The sequence below is a fragment of the Tursiops truncatus genome, chromosome 3, assembly GCF_011762595.2.
Source record: "Tursiops truncatus isolate mTurTru1 chromosome 3, mTurTru1.mat.Y, whole genome shotgun sequence".
NCBI classification, from domain to species: Eukaryota; Metazoa; Chordata; class Mammalia; order Artiodactyla; family Delphinidae; genus Tursiops; species Tursiops truncatus.
In genome coordinates this window covers 62,182,534-62,205,656 of record NC_047036.1, presented here as the reverse complement: position 1 = coordinate 62,205,656, position 23,123 = coordinate 62,182,534, and the positions used below count along the sequence as shown (strand labels likewise).

The window sequence follows — 23,123 nt, the reverse complement described above, 5'->3', positions numbered from 1 at the left end:
TGCTCACTTAAGGCCTTTCAAATAATAGTTTTCTTTTTTATTCTTAACCTGGCATGAGGTGTCGTTCATTCTGTTTCTATGTAAATTCAGGCAAAGGTAAAAACAACAACAACAAAACAAAGACGAACAGCAGCAAAACCCAGGACCAGACATCACAAGTCCCATGGGCCTATTCTCATTAAAATCATGAGCGTACCCTACTGGTGCTGGGCAGGATGGACCGGCCACGTAAAGCCTGTCTCTCTCGTGGATTACAACTAAAAACTCTGGACAATACAGGAAACAACTGCCTGGGGCACCTAAAAAGTAAACAACAGCAAGCAAATGGTGAACAGGGCTGAAGTCAAAGCATCACCAATCCCCTACACCCGGGGTGAGTTTTGTGGACTTTGTTTTCACTCCTCCGTCTCTCGGCTTTGACCCAAGGGCTGATGGAATTATGGAACTATGAAGCAGGTGTTGGCAGCAGAATCTACAGGTGAAACCCCCTATTTCCGACCAGAGGTTTGGGAAAGGAGTCTTTTGCTAGAAAATATAGGGGAATTCACATTTTATTTGTTTCTTTTTTCTCTCTCTCTTTTCTCTCCTGACCCTGCCCCAAGGCCAGCCCCACTTGAGGATCTGCATTGCTTTTGTGGTAGTGGTTTGGGCTCCTAAAATGCAATAAGAAGGTTCTTTCTGACCACAGGACCAGGGAAAAGGGGCCCCTTTTGTCCAAAGAGAGTAAGAGGATCCTATTACTTTATCTCTCTCTCTCATTTTGCTACTTTGCTCCGAAAGACAACCTCAGTTGTGTTTTTAGGAGGCTAAAATCTGAGAGAAACCTGTCTTTCTGACCAGAGGAGCCAGGAAAAGGGAACGCTGGGGGCTGGAAAGTATAGGGGAATCTCAGAGAGGAAAGAGCTGGAGAAGAGGATCCCCTGATTCTGTGTGTAAACTGACATAAGTCCCAGGCTCAGCTCCAAGATGCGCAGGTGTCACACAGACCCAAAGAAGTAAAGCAAAGACTTCAGGAACTCACCTGTGGTATAAGTCACTGCCCGAGTCCCACACTAAACCCTGGGTTGGACACACACTGGGTAAACCCAAATGTCATTGCAAAGACTTTAAAAACCAAACTGATATTAGGACCACTGTCCACAGACAAGACAGAACTTGTACTCTGAATCTAATTGGGTTAGTTATAACTATTCTCCATGAGATAAACTTGAACACTCTTGAAATGAATGGAAAAATAAAAATTCTCAAGAGAAATAGGAAGGGAAAAAAAGAACCGAATTGAAATTTTAGAACTGAAAAATACAGTACCTGAAATTAAAAATTCACTCTATGGGCCCAATAGCAGAATGAAGATGATAGAGGAAAGGGTCAGTGAACTTCAAGATAGATCAGTAGACATTACACAGTCTGAAAGACAGAGAGGAAAAAGATGAAAAGTTGAGCTGAGGGACCTATAGAACAATATCAAAAGGTTTAACATTTATGTCATTACAGTCCCAGAAGAAAAGGAAAAATATTGGTGCAGAAAAAAAGTACGTGAAGGGATAATGTATGAAAACTTCACAAATTTGGTGAAAGATACATGTATAGATTCAAGAAGCTCAGTAAAATCAGATCAACCCAAAGAAAACCACATCTACTTTGTAATCAAACTACTGAAAACCAAAGATGAAAAAACATCTTGAAAGCAGAAATTCTGATCATGGGGATTTACCCAAGAGGAATGAAAACATGTTTGTACAAAAACCTATGCCCCCATGTTTATAGCAGCTTTATCAATAATTGTTAAAAACTGGGAAAAAAACTCAAATGTCCTTCAACTAGTAAATAAATGAAACTGTGGTACATCTGTACGGTGGACTATTACTCAGCAATATAATGAACCATTATACATGCGCTAACTTGCATGAATCTCAAATGCATTATGCTGAGTGCAAGAACCAGACTCAAAAGGTTACACACTGTGTGATTCTTCCTATATGACATTCTGGAAAAGGAAAACTTTGAAGATGGAAAAAACATCAGTTGTTGTCAGGGGTTAAGGGTTGGGTGGAGGATTTTACTATAGAGGGGTAGCACAAGGGACTGATTCTGGGGTGATGGAGTTGTTCTGTATCTTGTGTTGACCTTAAAAGTTATTTTACCAGCAAAAATGAGTTTATTCAGGAATGGCGAAGAACTGCACATTCAAGACAAGCAAGATACAGCAAAAGATAGGCAAGTCCAATAAAGGAGAGGGATATTATTTTATAGAGAAAAAGGAAGAAGTTGGGAAGGGTTGTTTTGAATCAAAGTCCATTGGAGAAAAGTGAGAGTTCGAGGTGAATGTGGTTTTTCATTGGCTGAGTCGCTGAGGTGGTCGATTTCTTATAAGAGATACAATGTATGTCTTTTCCTGTTGAGGTCAGGTATGTGATGATTCTTTCCTGTTGGTGATTCTTCTGTTGGAGTCTGTAATTGACAGTTCTTCCTGAAATTGACGTTGAGTGGTACTGTGTGAGAACTTCCCCTTCTGGCCTTCAATTCCATTTTAGTGAGTCTTCCCTTTATTAATTTTCACATTCAATTGTGGTGCTAGATATATGACTTCATTTGTCAAAATTCATAGAACTACACACCAAAACAAGTGAATTTTACCGTACACAAATCAGAAAATAAAAAATAAATCACTAGCACAGTATTTCATATCTGATAGGGTTAATATATCTTCATATGACTCATGAAGAATGGAAAGATTCATGTAATCTCTTATCTATTTTGAAGTCATTTTCCACTTGATTCCACATTTAAACTTGCAGGAAGCCAAAAATGGAATAAACAATGAAGCAGTCTCTTTGGGTACGTACAAAAAGCTTTCCAAAAGAAAATTTTGTGTCTCACATGCCAGGCAGATGTTTTGTAGGGTCAGCTTACCACAAAAGGCCCTGATGAAAAACTGAGGTATAAAAAGTAGGGGTATGTAAGAGAAAGAGAGACACATTGATTCCAGAAAAGATCTACCATTTTTAAAAGAAGCCAAGTCAATTTGATGGATTGGTGAAAACAAGAACAAAGAATCTGCCATGTCCTGGAAGCTCTGGGTTTTGATAATTAGGGTGGTGTTGAGAATGCACTGTCTAAAAGACTCACATCTGTTGTACTGAGGTATAACCTTGCCTGTGCTCTGAAATATACATGGAGTGGGCAGGCTTGGACTGTTTCCGTGAAGCAGATCGTATACATTTTAGTGACAACAGGAAGAGTTTTCCTGAATGTAGGGTTTCTTCCTTAACCCACCTCTCATCCAAAGGGCAAAAAATGTAGAATGGATGCTTAATTGCAGTGAGATCCCACCGGCTGACCAGAGCTGCACTTTACTCCACTGCTTATTCTGCCTTTGAAGTTACATTATCACTCTGTTTCATCTTATACCATTATGGGTCTTATCAATTTTAATACATAAATGTATTACCAAACCTATTGATTTTAAGAACATTTGCCTACCTCCACGTCACAAAGATATTCTCTTACGCTTTTCTATAAAAGATTTATGGTTTTAGCATTTACATTTAGGTCTTTGGTCCATCTTTTTCTTCTCATACAGCTTTGTTTTGTTAAGATATAATTCACATCACCACCAAATTCATCCTTTGAAAGTGTACAATTCAGTGGTTTTTAGTATATTCACAGAGTTGTACAATCGTCATCATTATCTAATTTTTTTTATCACCCCCACAAAAAAAATCCTGTATCCATTTGCATTTTCCCCTTCCTCCCAGGCCTTGGAAGCCACTAATCTACTTTCTGTCTCTATAGATTTGCCTATTCTGGACATTTCATGTAAAGGGAAAAATACAGTATATGGCCTTTTTATCTGGCTTCTTTCATTAGCATAATGTTTTCAGGGTTCACCAATATTGTAGAATGTGTCAGTACTTCATTCTTTCTATTGTGGTCCTTTTTTTCCCTGTATATTGCTGAAAATATATCACATCTTATCCATTCATAATTAACGGCATTGAGTGTTTCCACTTTTGGGGGCTGTTATGAATAATGCTGCTATGAACATTCATGCACAAGCTTTCATGTGGATATATGTTTTCATTTCTCTTGAATACACACCTAGGAGTGGGATTTCTGGGTTGCGTGGTACCTTTATGTTTAACTTCTTGAGGGACTGCTATTTCCAAAGCAGCTGTGCCATGTTACATTCCCACCAGCAGTGTATGAGGGTTCCAGTTTCTCCACATCCTCACCATCACTTGTCATAGGCTTTTTTATTATAGCCGTCCTAGTAAGTGTGAAGTGGTATCTCTTGTGGTTTTGATTTGCATCCCCTTGGACATTTTTTTTCATGTGCTTCTTGCCCATTGTATATCTTCTTTGGAGAAATATCTGTTCAAGTCCTTTGCTCATATGTTAATTTTTTTTTTTTTTTTTTTTACTATTGAGTTGAAATATGAGCCATCTTCAATTAATTTTTCTGTAAGTTGTGAAGTAGGGATTGGTCAAGGTTCTTTCTTCCCCCTCCCGTAGATATTCAGTTACTCTAGAATCACTTGTTGCAAAGACTTTTTCCTCGGCTGACTTATTTGGCACCTTTGCTAAATATCAAATAATCACTAACGGGTGGTTCTTTTATTAGGCTCCCTATTCTAGTACCAAGCTGTCTGGAGTACTGGAGCTTTATAGGAGGTCTTGGAAGTTGGGTAGTGTAATTCTCCCAGCATCATTCTTTTATATGAAAATTACTTGCAATCCTAGGATAAGCCTCGTTTGCTCATCATGATTGTGGTAGGCAGGGCAATGTTCCCTTCGCTTCCCCCAAAGATGTTCACGTCCTAAAGACCTGAACCTCTGAATATCTTATGTTATATGGCAAAGGGGAACTAAGGTTGAAGATTGAATTAAGGTTGCCAATCAGGTGACCTTAAGATGGGAATATTATCTGACTGGGCCAAATGGAATCACAAGTCTTTAAAAGTGGAAGAGAGGGGGCTTCCCTGGTGGCACAGTGGTTGAGAATCTGCCTGCCAATGTAGGGGACACGGGTTCGAGCTCTGGTCTGGGAAGATCCCACATGCCGCGGAGCAGCTGGGCCCGTGAGCCACAACTACTGAGCCTGCGCGTCTGGAGCCTGTGCTCCGCAACAAGAGAGGCCGCGATAGTGAGAGGCCCGCTCACCGTGATGAGGAGTGGCCCCCGCTCGCCGCAACTAGAGAAAGCCCTCGCACAGAAACGAAGACCCAACACAGCCAAAAGTTAATTAATTAATTAATTAATTTAGAAAAAGTGGAAGAGAGGGACAAAGAGGAGGTCAAAGTAATACCAAGTGAGAAGACTCAACTGCCATTGCTGACTTTGAGGATGGAGGAAGAGAGTGTTGAGCGAAGGAATTCTAGCAGCTTCTAGAAACTGGCTAAAAAGAGATCCTCCTCTCTTGCCTCTGAAAGGGAATGCAGCCCTCCCAACACTGTGATTTAGCCCAATGAGACTTGCCTTCAGACTTAAAACTATAAGATGATGAACTTGTGTTAAGTGGCTAAATTTGTAGTAATTTGTTATGGCAGCCATAGAAAACTAACACAATCACGTATTATCATTTTTATACATAGCTGGATTTGATTTACTGAAATTTTATTGAGGATTTTTGCACCTCTGTTCATTGTAGTTTTCTTTTTGTGTAGTGTCTTTGGCTATGGAATCAGTAATGCTGCCCTCGTAGAATGAGTTGGGAAGTTTAGGCTTCTCCCTGTTTTCTGGAAGATAAATTCTGATTTTTATTCTCGTGTTCATCCCTGCTCTCTTTCATTCTTCTGTACTTCTAGTGTGGAATGGCCTCCTTTAAGTCCAGTTGTATTCATATATAGTCCAGGCAATTATCTCACCACTTTGCTATATATTCTGTGCCTGCACGTTTTCATATGAAATACATGCTATTTTATTATCAGTTGCCATTTTTCCTTTATATTACATTTAAAGTTATTTTAAAAATTAGGTGTGCAAGTGTATGAATTCCATTACAGGGAGTCAAAAGAGCACGACAAAACATTTGTTATAACAGGGGAGTGTGAGGCTTGAAAGGCTTGAGAACCATGATATAGAAGCTTTTTTCCCCTATTTCAGAACTTTCCCAATTATTACAGGTGCTATTAGATAAAAAGCTAAAATCTGTGAATGAGCCTGCAGGCAGGTCACATATTACCACACCCACAATAAAAACCAAATAACCACAACAGTAAAAACACCTTCTATCTCACCTGCAGGGTAACTTAACACAACTATTCTAGCCACCAAACACAGGGTGTCCAGCCATAACGCTCACACATATGCCTGGTAATCACAGGTTTCAATCCACGAAAGTAGACGTGCAAAAAAGTGTAACTTGCTCCCCCCCTCTCCCCCGCCTGCAGCTGAGCTCAGTCCTTCTGGGGTCCCAACTCTGACCTGGAATCATTTTCTCTCTTTTCCGTGTATAGGCTTAACTCTGTGCCATGATAGTAAAAGTTTCTGTGTGCCTGCAGTTGTGACCTGAAAATGACAGGTGGAGGTGGTCACATTATAGTGATCTAGGTGGGCTCAGAGACATGAATATGGGCTATAAACCTTTTTCTAGGTCTAAGCTGTCCTTAACTATACCCCGAGCCTCTTACCGTCTTAATGATGTAAGGTTATCATTTTAATTTTTTCGTTATTGTGTTATGCTTCATACAGTGGTGTCCTTAATATACATCAGTGTGGATCACTTAACACTAGAAAAACAGGGAAATTCTTTATTTCGTTTTAAAACTAAAATTTATATTTTTTTCTTATAAAATGCATATCTTTTCTGCTCCTTCCCTCATTCTTAGGAGACCAACTCCAGCAGTCTGCACCTACCCAATCTGCTATGAAATTAGGAAGCCAGCCATCATACATATTATTAGAATTGTGTCTGAAACCAAATGGGCCCTGAGTTAGGATCTGATTGCAGGGACTTGGTGTTGCCTTTTGTGGTCACTCAGGGCATTTATTTTGATTCGTTTGGTTGTTTGGCCTTGTTTCTTAACCCCAGCTCATGGCTGATCAGGAGACGTTGCGTTTCCCACGTACCGGACCTCTCTCTCTCTCAGCATCCTTTGGTCTCGCTAAAGTGCCTCCACTTACCTACTTGCCTCTCATTGGGCAAAAGGGACCCAGGCTTCCTGCCACACATTCTCTTCTCCTCCAGCTGCCTTCACTCCCAACAGCTAGCACACTCTTCCCCTGCCCTTGGGATGGCCAGGGTCACCTGGACTTCTCCTCCCTCTCACTGACCCCTTCATCCTGGTCAGAGGGGTACTGCCCACCTCACGTGGTCAGGAGGGCCAGGAGTCTGAGAACTCAGAGTTTGTTTCACTCTGCCTTTGGAACAGGTGTTATCTGCAGATCTAAAGGGAATCTTGTTCCTATACCTTTATTAAGTATGCATTCAATATTTGAAATTCTTTTAACAAACTTCTTAGTATTTAGGTATGTTGAATTTTTTTGGTTTGTTTCTGCCATTAAATGTTTCGCTCTTCTGTTCTTTTTTTTTCTTCTTCCAGCTTTATTGAGATATAATTGACACACAGCATTGTATAAGGTGTATGGCATAATGATTTGAATTACATACATCATGAAATGATTATCACAATTAAGTTTAGTGAACATCCATCATCTTGTATAGGTACAAAATAAAAGAAAAAGAAGAAAATATCTTTTTCCTTATGATGAGATCTCTTAGGATTTACTCTTCTGTTTTTCTTCAAAGAAGATTGTGCTAATCAGTGTTCTCATGACCTTTTTCTTGGTCTCTCCTGCCATAATTAGACAGTCACATACTAGTGAGATCCTTTAGCAGTTAACAAACTTCAGAGAAGAGCTTTGGGGAAACAAAACTGCCTGTCCACTCAGTTTGGTTTATTGATTTTTTCCAAGTAACCTAAAAGCAAATCTTACTACTTATGAAGTAGAGATCCAGTAAAATGTTGTTTCTGCTTCAAGGGTAAATTCAGAACATTTAACTTGTGTTGTAGATTTGGAAACATAAAGACAAACTGAAGTAGTTGATGCTTGCCCAAACAGAATATGTGAGCTTTCTCTAGTATCATTCTCTCCGAAAAAATCATTGACCTCAATTCCCATCTTTCTCACCATACAAGTAGTCCGCTTACTATTTTGCAACCACAATCTTACTTGTTTCTACCTCTTGATGATATTTTCACTTCTCTCCTGCTGTCTTTGAACTTGCCAGACTCTAAAGCACTTCTGTGATACTTTTTACATCTATCACTTCTTGATCGGCATTAGTGACAGATAAATAGCTGTCTAGTAAAAAATTATCTGCCACCTTAAAGGGGTTTCAAGTCTGGAAGGGGAGCCAAGTAATTTGTGAGTAAACTATGATACTCCGTAAAGGTGCCAAAGCATTTTAGTTTGCCCTGAAATTCATAACTTTATTAGCTTTAAAGCAAGGAGAGCTTTAGTTGTAAGAAAGGACTGAATAAACATTTGGTACTTTTCTTGACCCTAAATATTCCAAACAAAGGGCTTCTGTGCTACTTGTTAGGGGATCCAGAATGTGGAGATCAAAGCTAGCATTACCCTTGCCATCTAAGTGAGAGTGACTCATAACATTTTGTGCTTACAACTTTCATTTAAGGATCTCCAAAATCTGTGAGTACCTATGATTTAAACTTCAGAAAAAAGTTCAGTGATTTGCCTACCAATACGTAATAAATGAGGACACTGTTTTCCAGTTCCCAGTTCCATTTTCACTTTTCGAGACCAAATGTTTTCAATCTTTCAACAGACCTTTTGAGACTTTTCATCCTTAATAAGTTTTAAAGGAGAAGATAAAATCCCATTGATATCTCATCATTATAAACGATGACATGAGTCCCGTTAAAATGAGGAAATCTTTTACTACAACCCTGTGTAATTTTTTTTTTCTCTTTGACCCCCATTCCTTCCGGATTTTGCCCTTCCCCTGCATCCATCTTTCTTTATCTTTAGCTCTTTCGGTGGCTGCATCATTTATTTGGCATCTGCCTGCCAATCCCATTCCACCAGAATCTCCCTTAATGCTAGCTCGGCAGGAACACTCCCCTTGCTGGTTCTTTTAATCAAGATGTAAAGTCTGATTGTGTCTGACTGGGAGTTGGGGAGGTCAGAGCGTTGATCTGCCCTGAATGCTGCAAACCATTTAAAACCCCTACAAATATTCAGATGAATATCTGAATAAAGATTCCGTTTCTGAAATTTAATTTGAATGACAGGCTATGGCCATTGTACCTCTTTCTTTGATCATTGATATGCTTTATTTAAATTCATGGAAACAGAAAGGAATCGTAACAAAACCCCTCAACAATTCATCGTGTTTTTATGATGCTCAAGAAATTACATACAGAGAAGAGAATGCTCCTTGGAAGGGTCTATACTTGAAATACCTTCTTACAAAAAGCATGGCACTTTGGAGTATAGTTATAAAACCTAAATCTAGCATCTATTTAGTAAATACCCAGCTAGGAGCCTGCTCTGCTCTGCATACTTTGATGCTGCTGCTGGTGGTAGTTATCAGCGATGAAAATTGCTAGTATTTATTAAGCAATACTTCTGTGCCAGGCTCTGTGTTAAGATGGGTATTGTTATTATCCTCATTTTTCAAATGGGGAAAACTTAGGCTCAGAGAGAGAGTGATTTGCTCAAACTCACAGCACTTAATCCCTATCCCTTGAGTACACGTCAATAAAATTACAAATGTGACTGTAGTAATGATAGGAAAAAATATATTAGTCATAAAACAGACAGCTTTTTGTTTATATCTAGTCATCGTTCAGCTTAAGTTTTCCTTAAGTTCAGAGTGGTTCTTAAGAGTACAGTTAATTTAGTATTTAATTAAGAAGCTTGACACAGGGGCTTCCCTGGTGGCACAGTGGTTGAGAGTCCGCCTGCCGATGCAGGGGACACGGGTTCGTGCCCCGGTCCGGGAAGATCCTACATGCCACGGAGCGGCTGGGCCCGTGAGCCATGGCCGCTGAGCCTGCGCGTCCAGAGCCTGTGCTCCACAACGGGAGAGGCCACAACAGTGAGAGGCCCGCGTACCGCAAAAAAAAAAAAAAAAAAGAAAGAAAGAAAGAAGCTTGACACAGAACACCCGCCATCTAATGTGTAATTGAATCAGGCCCTTGAGCCTCCTGCACCTCGTGCCTGGGTTCTCCTCTCTCTGATGGTGGTTGGCTCTACCCCGTCGTTCTGGTTACAGCTTCTCTGAGAGGCCTAGTCACCAGTTACCACGAGTAGAGAGATCCTACCTCTTTTTCTACTCACTGCATGTGAAAGGACCTTGTCTGTCTTATTTTCTGCCATTTTCTGCCATTTCCCCAAAGCTAGAGTGGTCCATGGGCCATGAAATCCAGAAAGATTTGTTACAGGGGTGAGTGAGGACTCTCTTCCCATCCAGGACCGTGCTTCCTCAAATGCTCTCCAACAACCCCTTTGACTTTGGGTAACTGATCCAGATTGGACAAACAATTCTGGTATTTGTGGGTTGGATTTGTTTAAATCCTCATGGGGTTCCAGGAGTGCCTCTTGCCAATATCCTGTAAAATAAGCAGCATCTGTGTGCAGAACAGCTTCCTAAAAGTTAAGGTCATGGGGTGGCTGGAGGAAAGCTCAGAAAACCCTCTGCAGTAATCAGAGTTAATTTTTAGTGTCTTCAGTCTCCATTTTTGGTGGCCTTTTCTCCATTCACTTATTTGTTCCCCCCTCTCCACCCTCAAATCTCGAGGCTTCCTCTTTGGCAGGTCTCTGCTAGATCTTGGGGAATGCAAAGAAGAATGAGACATTGTTCTTGTCCTGGAGAGCCAGAGTTCTCAGGGAAGACAAATCACGAATAACTGATTAACACCATACAGAGATAAGTGTGATAGAAAAGTATAAAGTGCAGGAGGACAGTGAAGAGACAGGTTGTCTGGGGGGAGTAAATTAAAAACAGCAGTGTGACATTATTAAGTCAAGCAGGAAAGATGGGGAGGGCATTTTAGGCAAAGGAGCCAACCTGTACCCAGGCAACGTCAGCATGTTGTATTCTAACAACAAGAAGTAAGTTCTCTGTGACTGAAGCACAGTGCATGCTTTGTGGGGAAGGGCAGGAGCCGATGCCCCAGAAGTAGTTTGGAGCCACATATGAAGGATTCCATGTGTTGGACTGAAGTTTGAACTTTTTCCTGATTGGGAAGCAGTTAGAGGTCTTTAAACACGCTTGTGGCCTGTTTGGTTTGGGCTTCACAAAGATGCCTCTGATAGCAACGTGAAACATTCTGTATGTTACCCCAGGAGTCCGGGTGAGACCCGTGCTGGACCCAAGGCAACGGGGCTGGAGAATGGGGAGGTGGATTGGAAATCCATTTTCATGATCAACTTGGCAGAAGTGAATGTGTTGAATGTAGAGCAAGAGGGAAAGAGAAGAACATCAGATTGTAAATTGAATGTCTCGGTAGATATGTTCTCTAGAACATTTCATTAGGAGAAGATTGAATTTACCTAATCCTTTAGATGACTACTAAGACATACATTAACTCTCCAATTTGCTTTAAGTAAAAATTTAGTCTAAAAGAATCAACCATGAGTAGTAACAGGTCCTTTATCGGACAAAGAGTCTTCTTGGTCTCTGAAATCCTGTTGTCTGCTCATCTGTCACACTCCCGTGGGTGGCCTGTTCAGAGGGATGTCCAGGCCCTGGTGCAAGGCTGCTGGAGCCTTCCTTGGATCCCCATGTCAGAGTGAGGAGCTGTCTTGGATAAGCCAGGGTTGAAGGATCCATGGGGGCAGCAAGGTGGAGATATACACTGATGGTTCAGGGCAGCCTTCTAAAGCCAAGCCACAACATGACCCTGTTTGGGGAGTAGTCCTAAAACCTAGTGCTGTTGTCGTGGTTCCATCTTAATTTTTATCAGCTGGATGCAAATGAGGCTTCACTGTCATATACTTAATGTGTTTGCTCGGGTCTTTGGCTAACCAGTGTTTTTCATGACGTTTTGACAGCTATTTTTGTTCAATAATGAATAATAAAGTGAGATTTACCATCTGTAGATGACATTTGTTTTATTTTGACATTTATTTTCTATACGGCAAAGATTTTATAATTAGGTTTTCCCCCTGCCAAAAACATTGCTGAAAAATGATTCCCCCCCAAAAAATGTTTCATAGCTTCCTTTACTAGTTGGAGTCATCTTATTTTTTTTCTTTTTTTTTTTTCGGAAACCAATTGAACTCGTATTGACACCAACTACATGACTCTCCTCAGTAGCCTTATGGGAATGGATAAAGTGGCTTGACCCAAGATAACACTGATTGGACTTAGCAATGTTACTTTTGAATAAAACCAACCCTATTTTCCCCCCTAAGATGGCTTAGAGTTCATAATGGTCACAAACGAATACTACAGATAAAACATTTAAAAATTTGATCCAAGCCTTTTCTATCCTCCCACACTTGAAAGGTACCTGATGAACACCAATTTCCCAATCGTAGCATCACTAGCTTACAAACCTTAGGGTTAAAAACTCCCTTCTCATTTACCTAGTGTTCAATTTCCATCAGTTTTGATATACAGTAGTGTAAATACCATGACTATTTTGCATGAAGTTAAGTATTCTACAGATCCCAGAGTCATAGGATTGAATCAGGAACTCCCACCTTTTATGTGAACTTCAGTGGTACCATGGAGGCCAAGGCAATTTAATTTAGGTTAACCAGGATTTGTTTCAATTTGTAAGAGAAACATCTTGCAACAGGTTTTTTCAATTCTCTTAAAAAATGGTGGCATTCCTTTACTTTTCGCCTTTTGGAAGCAGCAGTTACATAAGTGGAATAGTAGATTAAGTCTAAAAATGTGGGCCCTAGTCAACTTTCATTATTTTTCTGCATATGATCATGATAAAGGATCACAACATCCTTCACATGTCCAAGGAAAACCCAATTTAAAGTTTGTCCTTGCCAAACTCCATGAAACAGCCACTTTAGAGTAAACCAGCAGAGCATTGCATCACCCCAGTAAATAAAGCTGTAGATTTCATCACATGCACCAACAAATCTACATGGCTCCTTTCTGCACTCCTCTTTTACAGAATTTTACACCTATTGTACCAAATGGCATTTTTTTAAAATTTATTTATTTTATCTTTTTGGCTGCATTGGGTCCTCATTGCTGCACGCGGGCTTTCTCTAGTTTCAGTGAGCGCGGGCTACTCCTCATTGCAGTGCGTGGGCTTCTCATTGCAGTGGCTTCTCTTGTTACAGAGCACCGGCTCTAGGCATGCAGGCTCAGTAGTTGTGGCATGCGGGCTCAGTAGTTGTGGCTTGCAGGCCTAGAGCGCAGGCTCAGTAGTTGTGGTGCACAGGCTTAGTTGCTCCGTGGCATATGGGATCTTCCTGGACCAGGGCTCGAACCCATGTCCCCTGCATTGGCAGGTGGATTCTTAACCACTGCACCACCAGGGAATCCCCCAAACAGCATTTTAAACACGGACATATCAACTCCCTAATAAAGCAAAAACAAAGGCATTTCCCTTATTAGAAACAAGATACACCATCACTTAAAGTCTTCAAATATTATTGAACTTTAACTTTCAGAATTTGACAATGCATTCAATGAACAATCTGCACACAACAATCTGTTTAACAGACATTAAAAAACACTTTCAAGCAGACATGGATGTCCTAAACTGTTTATTAGGTAAGAATTTTACAAACATTACTTATATTAGCGGTAGTGGTGGAGCTGGAGAGTATTGCGCCTTCTCCAGGCTGCGCAGCGAGAACCCCCCGATCGTGTCGTGGAACTTGTGGCCCTTGCCAAGGCCGCGGCTCTTCCTGCCTGCAGACGTCAGCCCCCACATCTCCCTGTGCTTGTGGACTGGTTTAGTGATCCACTGGGTGTCAGGGTGTCTTCTGATAGCTTTATGGAATGGATCAATGAGGATAACCTCAAAAAATTAGTACGTAGAATCTCCACCAACACAGTAAGAATTCAGGACCCTCAGGGCTCCACAGTGGCGTCCAGCTCGCTCCTCGGCAACAGACTGAAGACTTCGAGCAAACGAGCTGGTTGACACCATGGTGGACAGGCGTGCTGTAGGTGATACCCTTAGAAACTGGGCATTTTTGGCCACCGCGGCGCACACGAATCCGACATATGGCATAACCTTGCTTGGCCTTGTAGCCCAGCCTGCGCGCCTTGTTGGGCCGGGTGCGGCGGGGTGCCCGGAGCAGCGCCGAGAGCTGGCGGTACTGCGGCAGCACACCCTGAGCAAAAGTGCATCGCATCCGACTGCTTCCTCCTCCATAGCTCCTGGAGGTACTTGTAAGCGCGCATCTCGGCTCACCTGATGGCTGCCGCCAGACAGAAAGGCGAGTCATCTTATTTTGATTTGGAAGTTTTTTCATAAGTCAGCCAGGAAATGCAACTTGAACATTTTCTCTTGAAAATTAATTCTTAACTAGAACAAAAATTAACTTTTGCCCAAAGGAAAATTAGGAGAGAAAATGAAAAGAAACGTGTTTGAAATGGTGGTGGTTTCATTGTCTTTTTTTGTTTTTGTTTTTTTTTTAACATCTTTATTGGAGTATAATTGCTTTACAATGGTGTGCTAGCTTGTGCTTTACAACAAAATGAATCAGTTATACATATACATATGTTCCCATATCTCTTCCCTCTTGCATCTCCCTCCCTCCCACCCTCCCTATCCCACCCCTCCAGGCGGTCACAAAGCACGGAGCTGATCTCCCTGTGCTATGCGGCTGATTCCCACTAGATATCTACCTTATGTTTGGTAGTGTATATATGTCCATGCCTCTCTCTCACTTTGTCACAGCTTACCCTTCCCCCTCCCCATATCCTCAAGTCCATTCTCTGGTAGGTCTGTGTCTTTATTCCTGTTTTACCCCTAAGTTCTTCATGACATTTTTTTTCTTAAATTCCATATATATGTGTTAGCATATGGTATTTGTCTCTCTCTTTTTGACTTATTTCACTCTGTATGACAGACTCTAGGTCTCCATTGTCTTTTTGAACTTTATGTCAGACTTAAGTGAACGATATTGGAAGCCCCCTTCTCTACCTTGTTTCAAATGAGCTGATTGTATTCTTGCTGTTACTCTGATCAGTTTTATGTCCAACTCCTTGAAATACCTGGGCAAATGCACTAGAACCAATGGACAGCACCCTATTTCTCAAAGGCCTAAGTGTGTGGATTTTTGCTGGTAAGTGGAGACCGTCAGCCAGTGCCGCCTGGCCAGGTCCCTGGCAAAGCTGAATTGTCCTCTTCATGCAGTGGATTCTGCAGTTGGCTTTGTGACTGGGGAGCCCAAGAGGATGAGTTGCAGGTGTGTCAATTAACAGTGCTTTCTCCCTGGAGTGCTCTCAAAAAAATGATGGAGGAAGCCACATCGATAACAGACGATAGAATCGCTTATCATTGCTAATGGGAAAAACATCACAGAAGCTAATGCAAAAACAGTCACACGCACTGCATCGGCACCTCCCAAATAAGATGTGGAAACACCTTCCACCTAGCAGCCGTGGCCAAGTTCTCGTTACAGCCCAGAGTATTTTCCTTCCTGAGTCATACCTCAAAGGCCTAAGATCAGACTCCAGACCCACCCCACGCTTCTCCCCATCACCTCCACTCTTGTTTCTACCATCTTCATCATCCACCATTTTTGTACTGAGCACTAACAAATAGGTGGAACTGAAAGAGACATTATCTAATATTTCAAAGGAGTGTTATCTATCAAAAATGGAGACAACAGGCATCTTCTACAAGCCCTGAGCCAGTATCATTTATAGCAATCCAGACAGCACAGGGAAATGATAGTGCTGTCTTAGCCATTCTTAACTTCACAGGTAGAGTGTAAACACTTCTTTCCAGTGTATTTTTGTATCACATGAACAGCACCTTCTTTTACGTTTTGATACAGTGGTTATTGGTGACGGATACTCAGTGGAGTGTGAGGAATTCCCTTTGTCTAAAGAAGGTGCCCCCTGTTTTGAGCGTGCAGGTCTGCTCGTGTGAAATAGAATGTGTATTTAATAAACTGGCTTGGGTGACCATTTGCTTTGTCAAGAAGAGATGTGAGGTTTAAGAAAAGGTTCTTGTCTGATAGCAAATGATGAGATTGATTGTCACCCACCTGTGTTGAAGAACTGTTACCTTCCTCTAACGTAGCTCAAGACCCTTCCTTCTCCCCCTCATGAGGCACAGAGAAGAACTGAAGACCTGGTGTGTTAAGGGCTTGATCAGAAGCCTCCTTGACAGTAGAGCCTTGAATTTCTTACCCACCAGCAACAGAGGCTCCTCGTAAGGGAACTGTCATCACCTTGAGATAGCTCTCCTGCTGTATCATGGGAAGAGTGTAAACTTAGCTGAGATTGACCGTGCTTATGTTTTTCATAGAGAAGTAAAGTTTTATATAGATATAAAACTCACTCTATACCAGGGACCTCAGGAGCAGGGCACTCTGGGGGCAGGAGGAGCCTGAGAGTCACACAGATATTGTTTGAATCCTAGCTTTGCCACTTATTAGTTGTTTGGCATTTTCAAGTCTCTCATGACAAAATAGTTATAATACTAGACTATTTGTATTGTTATAAACATTAGCTACCATTTATTGAGAACTTAGATTGTGCCAGGTCCCCAGCCCCAAACCATTATTATAAATGATGTCACTTAATTCTCACCATAATACATGAATGAGGTAGGAATTATTATCTCTACATTAAAGATGAGAAACTGAGGCAGTGTATTGCCCTGGGTCACACACCTAGTGAGTGGCTGGCATCATGCTTCAATTCCAGGTCTCTTGGACTCCAGAGTCTGTGATAATGTGAAATTAAAAGGGTGCCTGGTGCAGAGTGGGTGCTTAACAAATACTGGTTCTTTTTCCTTCCATGAGCATCCTTTGGCTTTGATAGAGCTTGATTTCTGTGTTAGATTTCTTTATACATAATGTTCTATAGAGCACATCTGTCATACTGCCCTCCTGTGGTTCATTTGGATAACAGTGGCTTTTAGAAAACATTTAATCGGAGTGTAATGCACATGCAAATAAGTGATATTTAAAACATATCTCTAAAGTCACCTAAGTGTATGAGTACTTTTGGAGATAATATGATTCTACAACCTCAGTATGTAAGAAATATGACTTTTTACTTTCTACAGTCCAACTTAATTTCTAACTCTGAGCCCCACCCAGCTGGTAAGATACTGAAGTCACTTTTGTATCTTCTCTGGCTTCCCCAGTGTCCTCCATTCCCTTGGCTGCCTTGGGAGAGAAACCTTCTCTTCCCTGGCATACAGTATACAATGAAGCTTTGTCCTGCCATCCTGTCAAGAAGGGAGGAATTTTTCTTGCAATTATTTTTTCCATCCAACTGTTCTGTGTACAGAGACATTTAACCCACTGGGGAAGTCTTGCAACTTTCACTCTTAAGAGTTCAGATCACCAGGGAGTCAAATGTTAATTCTGTTACCAGTTTAAATGTTAGAAAAATTTTCCAGGAAGAAAATAAAAAGGTTCGTTATCCCCACTAATCAGGAGCCTTAGGTTCCTAAGTGAAACTTATTCAGAGGTGTCTTTTCATGTACGGGGAGGGGCTCCACCTACCTGGGTTCACTCTCCTGTGTTACCCAAAGTTGCATGCATGCATTTGAATCCTAGTCATTGCTCAGCACAGGGCTCTATCCCAAGCAGTTCCCCTCAGGGGCCTCCCTTGTTTTTCAGTGGCCCTCTCCATGGAGGATTTAAAGGTCTAGTGTCAGACATGTGCCGTGCTAAGCCTTGGTTATGTCTGTGGGATGGAGGGTTGTGTTGGGTGGGAGGAGGGTAGCTGCTATGGGAGAGGGGAAAGAGGAATCTTCTTTCTTAGTTCCTAAGCACCATTTAATAATAACATGCATCCAAGTCTTCTGTTCTTAAATGTATCTAATAGTTAGCCTTGTCCTCATGCTATGACCTAATTGTGTTTCAGATAACGGTGGGCAGACATTGGCAGGGGGCAATAACTGGCCCCTTCGAGGAAGAAAGTGGAGCCTGTGGGAAGGAGGCGTGCGAGGGGTGGGCTTTGTGGCCGGCCCCTTGCTGAAACGGAGGGGCGTGAAGAACCGGGAGCTCATCCACATTTCCGACTGGCTGCCGACCCTGGTGAAGCTGGCGGGGGGCAGCACAGAGGGCACCAAGCCTCTGGATGGCTTCGATGTGTGGAAAACCATCAGGTACCTGCCCACCTGTCTCTTTTCCCTCCCAGGACAGAAGCTCTAAGAACAGCTTGACTTGATTGAGAAGGATCGCTTTTGCATGAATATGATAGTTCAGCTTTCAAATAGATGATTGCAAAAGAAGAAGAACTGCGTTTAGAAATACTGTAATTATATATGTATATATTTTTAAGTTCTGGATTTGAGATTGGGGGCCTGTGTTTTCTGTGAGGAGCAAGATAGTCCTCTGTGGCTCACCCTCCATGAGAGGTCTTTAAAGTGGAAGCTGTGCTAAGAAGTAGGATAGGGTATTGTTTGCTTCCTGCAGAGGGTCAGGGGACCTGCCCTGTTGCCTGCTAGGAGAATGGAGGACCAAGCAGGGGGAACAGCTGGAATTTGAGTGGGGGAGCAGCTGTATACCCTTATTACACAATAAGTACCTAATGAGCACCTACTATATACCAAGCTCTGTTCTAGGTGTGGAGGAACTAGGAATGAACAAGACAGGCACCATCCTGGCTCTCACGGAGCTTATATTCTAGCTGGGGAGTCGGGGGGCAGGGGGGTAGGAATAAACAAGTAAACCCATAAATAAGTAGATGACGTCCCATAATGATCTGCACTAGGAAGGCAGTAAAACAGTGTGTTGTGGTACCGAGAGCTGGCAGATGGGAAGGAGGTACACAATCTGGGGAGCAGAACGCAGACTCAGCTTAGGAAATGGTGGCGGGGCCCTCCTGCTTAGCCACTGCCATGCCGAACAACGGCCCCCAAAATGGGGAGGTGTACACACCTGCAAGGGTGCAGGAAGAAAACTTTAGAACTTGTATTTGTAGTTAATTTTATCTCATCTTTTTTTAAGTATATATTTTATAAGGTATATAATATATTAGTAGATTAGTACATATATCCAATTGATAAACAAATATAAATGTACATATACTGGAGGTATTGTTTCTACTGATGGAGTGACAATGTCTAGTGTAATAGTTTTAAACCTCTGTTGGGTGTTACAGCAAGGGGTAGTGGCTGATTGACTGGTCCCCTAGTGACCAGGGGAAAATGACCTCCTCTGTTTACAGTTTGGATTTTCCCCTTAGATATAAGTGAAATTAAATAATTGAACTAGAGAATGGCCATTTTTATTTATTTATTATTTTTCTCTTGCTTTTTTGTTCAGAAAGCTTTTTTCTCAGCTTGAAATCTGCTAAACATTTATATTTTCTTCTAAGTGTTGTGGTTTGATTTTCTTCCATGTAATTCTTGAACTGTTGTGAAATGATATTTTGTTACGTGAGGTCAATATCTAAATCAGAGGAATGGGGTTTTTCTCAGATTTTTGAATCACAGAGCTCCTTGAGACTCTGAAAGCTTTGAGGTGACCAAAAAAAGTACCTAAGCATATGTACAATAGTTTAGATAGAATTTATTTTTATGATGTTAGATATTGATTACACATTCTTTTCTATGTACACATAGAAAAATATGACATTCTTTGAAACCCTCTGCCTCCCACTCATTTTTAATGCAAAAATTAATACCTACTTTATGATAAAAAGGAAATAAAAATTTCCAAGCAAGGCAAAACTTGAACTTCAGCTTCTCGCCAACTTCCACCATGAAGGCTGTTGAAGTTTGACTTACAGATGCAGGAGAAAGTTTTGAGTGTTTTGATATGATAACATATGTGTCAGGCTTGCCATCCAATCAGTTTTGAGTTTTTTGTTTTGTTTCGTTTTGGGGGCAAAAAAAAAGAAGCACACTTGGCTTATTGTGGCTTATAAAAGCACACGTGAGCAAATGGAGCTATCGTGGCATACTTGGCCAAATGAGGGTAGGCTTGAGTTGAGAAACAGTTGAATTTATTTTGAATAATTTCCTCTGCTCCCAGATTCACTGAGGTTCTGATCTTTGGCAAAGTGCAAGTCATTGATGTTCATCCCTATCACCAATTTTGGACTATAAACCCACACTTCAATCTTAAAATTATCTTTGTCAGAAGTAACGTTTAGGAGTTTGGCACATACTTGCTTCTGCCTGCCGAGGAATTGGAAGAAGTTTTGCCACCCTTAATTCCAGATTGCAGAAGGTCTTTCCTCGGTGTCAGAGGCATGCTGAACTCCTAGTGACCCATCTTGAATAGAACAGGAGCTCTGCATCCTTCAGCAGCAGACATAATGTTGACTGCAGGGCTGTAACTAGAATATTACAACCAAAACTATTGTCCAAGTACGTGAAACCATGAGAGAGTGGCTTTCCTTTTCTATTTGAAAAAAGTAAAATTTCTGCCCAATGTCTCATCAAGCATTTCAAGACTTTCCTCTGGAAATTCAGCACATTTCTGTTTAGTAAGTGAAGAACTGCTCTCATTCTGCTCCATTTTCCTGATAGAAGATCCTGAAAGCAGTGATTCAGCCCCCACTGTCCCGATGAAGTTGATGCTTCTCACAACACTAGGCAAGCGTTCATTCAGTACCAGTGGCAGAGCATTTGGCACCCATGCCGGCAGATGCAGAAAGCAACCAGTCACATTGACGTCAGGAGCTTCTCTTCCAAAGCAGTAAAAACAAATGGACAGCCAAATGTCAGAGATTCTCAGTCTATGCCCAGAGTTCTCGACCTTTTTTTCAGTAAGATATTTACTTGGAAATACCATTTTCAAGATGATGGTAGTTTCTGAACATTTCAAAAAGGTCTCATGAAATAGGAATGCCAGTAATGGCAGTAACAGAGTCGGCTATGCTGAGAGCATCTGTTTCACTAGTTGCGTAGTTACCAATTCCTCTTAGGTCTGCTCCAAAATATTAAATTTTAGAAGAAATAGACATTCTGGCATGGGTGACATTCCTTGCAATCTGAGTTCCTTGACAGCTTCAGTTTTTCATCTGTTCGAAGCCACAGAACATGTTTGTCAATTCTAGGGAACATGGCTTCTCCAAGTTCTTTCTGATTCTGTATGGTTTCTCTGCTTTTCAACTTGATAAGCAGCCTATAGGTTGTTTCAAGACACTTCGAAGGATTTTTAAACTTACTTTATATTTCATTAAATTTATATAACCATAGCAGAACCGCTAATCATAAAGGTAGGAATGTTTTTCCTTTCTAATCAATGGGAAACTCTTCTAGATGTTATAACATCACAGTGGGGACTTCCCTGGTGGCCCAGTGGTTAAAAATCCGCCTGCCAATGCAGGGCACACGGGTTCGTGCTCTGGTCCGGGAAGATCCCACATGCCGCGGAGCAACTAAACCCATGCACCACAACTACTGAGCCTGCGCTCTAGAGCCCGCGAGTCACAACTACTGAGCTTGTGTGCCACAACTACTGAAGGTCGCGTGCCTAGAGCCCATGCTCCACAAAAAGTGAAGCCACCACAATGAGAAGCCAACGCACTGCAACGAAGAGTAGCCCCCGCTTGCCGCAACTAGAGAAAGCCCGGGTACAGCAGCGAAGACCCAACACAGCCAAAAATTAATTAATTAATTTTAAAAAATGACAGTGGTGACAATCGAATATTACCTGATGATGTGAAATATCTTAAAAACTTAGTATGAAACTATAAAGACTTTCCCCACCTATGGTTTCAGTTTCAAGAGGAATTTTGAAGGGAAGATAAGTCACTTTTCACCCCATTTTCACAAATACCGTGAAGCCCAATGAAGTATAATTCTTTTTTTTTTTTTTTTGCGGCACGCGGGCCTCTCACTGTTGTGGCCTCTCCCATTGCGGAGCACAGGCTCTGGACGCGCAGGCTCAGCGGCCATGGCTCACAGGCGCAGCCACTCCACGTCATGTGGGATCTTCCCGGACCGGGACACAAACGCTTGTCCCCTGCATTGGCAGGCGGACTCTCAACCACTGTGCCAGCAGGGAAGCCCTGGAGTATAATTCTTAATGAGCCAAAGTTTAAGAACCTCTGAACTAAAATGATGCTTTATTTCAAATATTACCAAGACAGCCCAGACTGATTTTTGAGTAATTATTATTGAATAATAATTTCATTATTATTATTATTAAATATTTCCTTTTTCACTGATTGTTAGTACCGCTTTATGTTCTGAGTTCTTATTAGCGCTATGATCTGTCTTGGTGCCATCTATTTTAGTCCACTGGTTTAGCAGTTCTTGTGTTAGCACCTCACCGTTGTAATCTGTAATCTGTTGTAAACATACCTTTTAGAGTATATTTAAATACCTGGCAGAAATAGCTATTCACCTCCCCATTGTATTTCCTTTAAAAAATTTTCTTGACAAGTCCCACTTTTTAATTTTTTGTGATGAACTCTGGAATTATTTCATTAAAAGAAAAGCTTCTTAAAAATTAAATGAGATTAACCATGAAAATTAATTTGGGAAGAATGGAGACATTCAGTCTTCTCACCTGGACACTTATAGTTGCCCTCTGCTTGCTGATGTTCTTTTCGTTGTTGTTTTTTGTTTTCTTAATTATTTTTTCTCCACGTATTTCATTTTGGATAGATTCTGTTAGTATGCCTTCAAGAGTATTAATTTTTTTCTCAATTCCTAATGTTCTATTAATTCCATCCAGTATATTTTTCTTTTTTTAATCTATTTTTAAATGTGATAAAATAGACATAACAAAATTTACTATCTTAGCCATTTTTAAGTGTACAGTTCAGTAGTGTTAAGTGTATTCACATTGTTGTATAACTAATCTCCAGAAACTTTTATATCTTGCAGAACTAAAACTCTATATTTATTAAACAACAGCTCTCTACTTCCCCCTCCCCCCAGCCCCTGACAACCACCCTTCTATTTTCTGTCCCTATAAATTTGACTACTGCAGATACCTCATACAAGTGAAATCCTACAGTATTTGTCTTTTTGTGACTGGCTTATTTCATTTACCATAGTATCCTCAAGGTT

At 41.2% G+C, this 23,123-nt stretch overlaps 1 protein-coding gene and 1 pseudogene across 3 annotated transcripts in view; one reads left to right on the top strand and one right to left on the bottom strand.

The window, feature by feature from the left end:
- ARSB (arylsulfatase B) overlaps positions 1-23,123 on the top strand; it is a 187,940-nt gene that overhangs the window by 63,109 nt on the left and 101,708 nt on the right. For all 3 annotated transcript variants that reach the window (XM_073802236.1, XM_033852966.2, XM_073802235.1), the window contains exon 5: positions 18,011-18,254. In XM_073802236.1, the coding sequence (XP_073658337.1) occupies positions 18,011-18,254 (244 nt within the window). The remainder of the gene's footprint in view (positions 1-18,010; positions 18,255-23,123) is intronic.
- On the bottom strand, positions 13,692-14,356 carry LOC101329284 (large ribosomal subunit protein eL15-like; annotated as a pseudogene).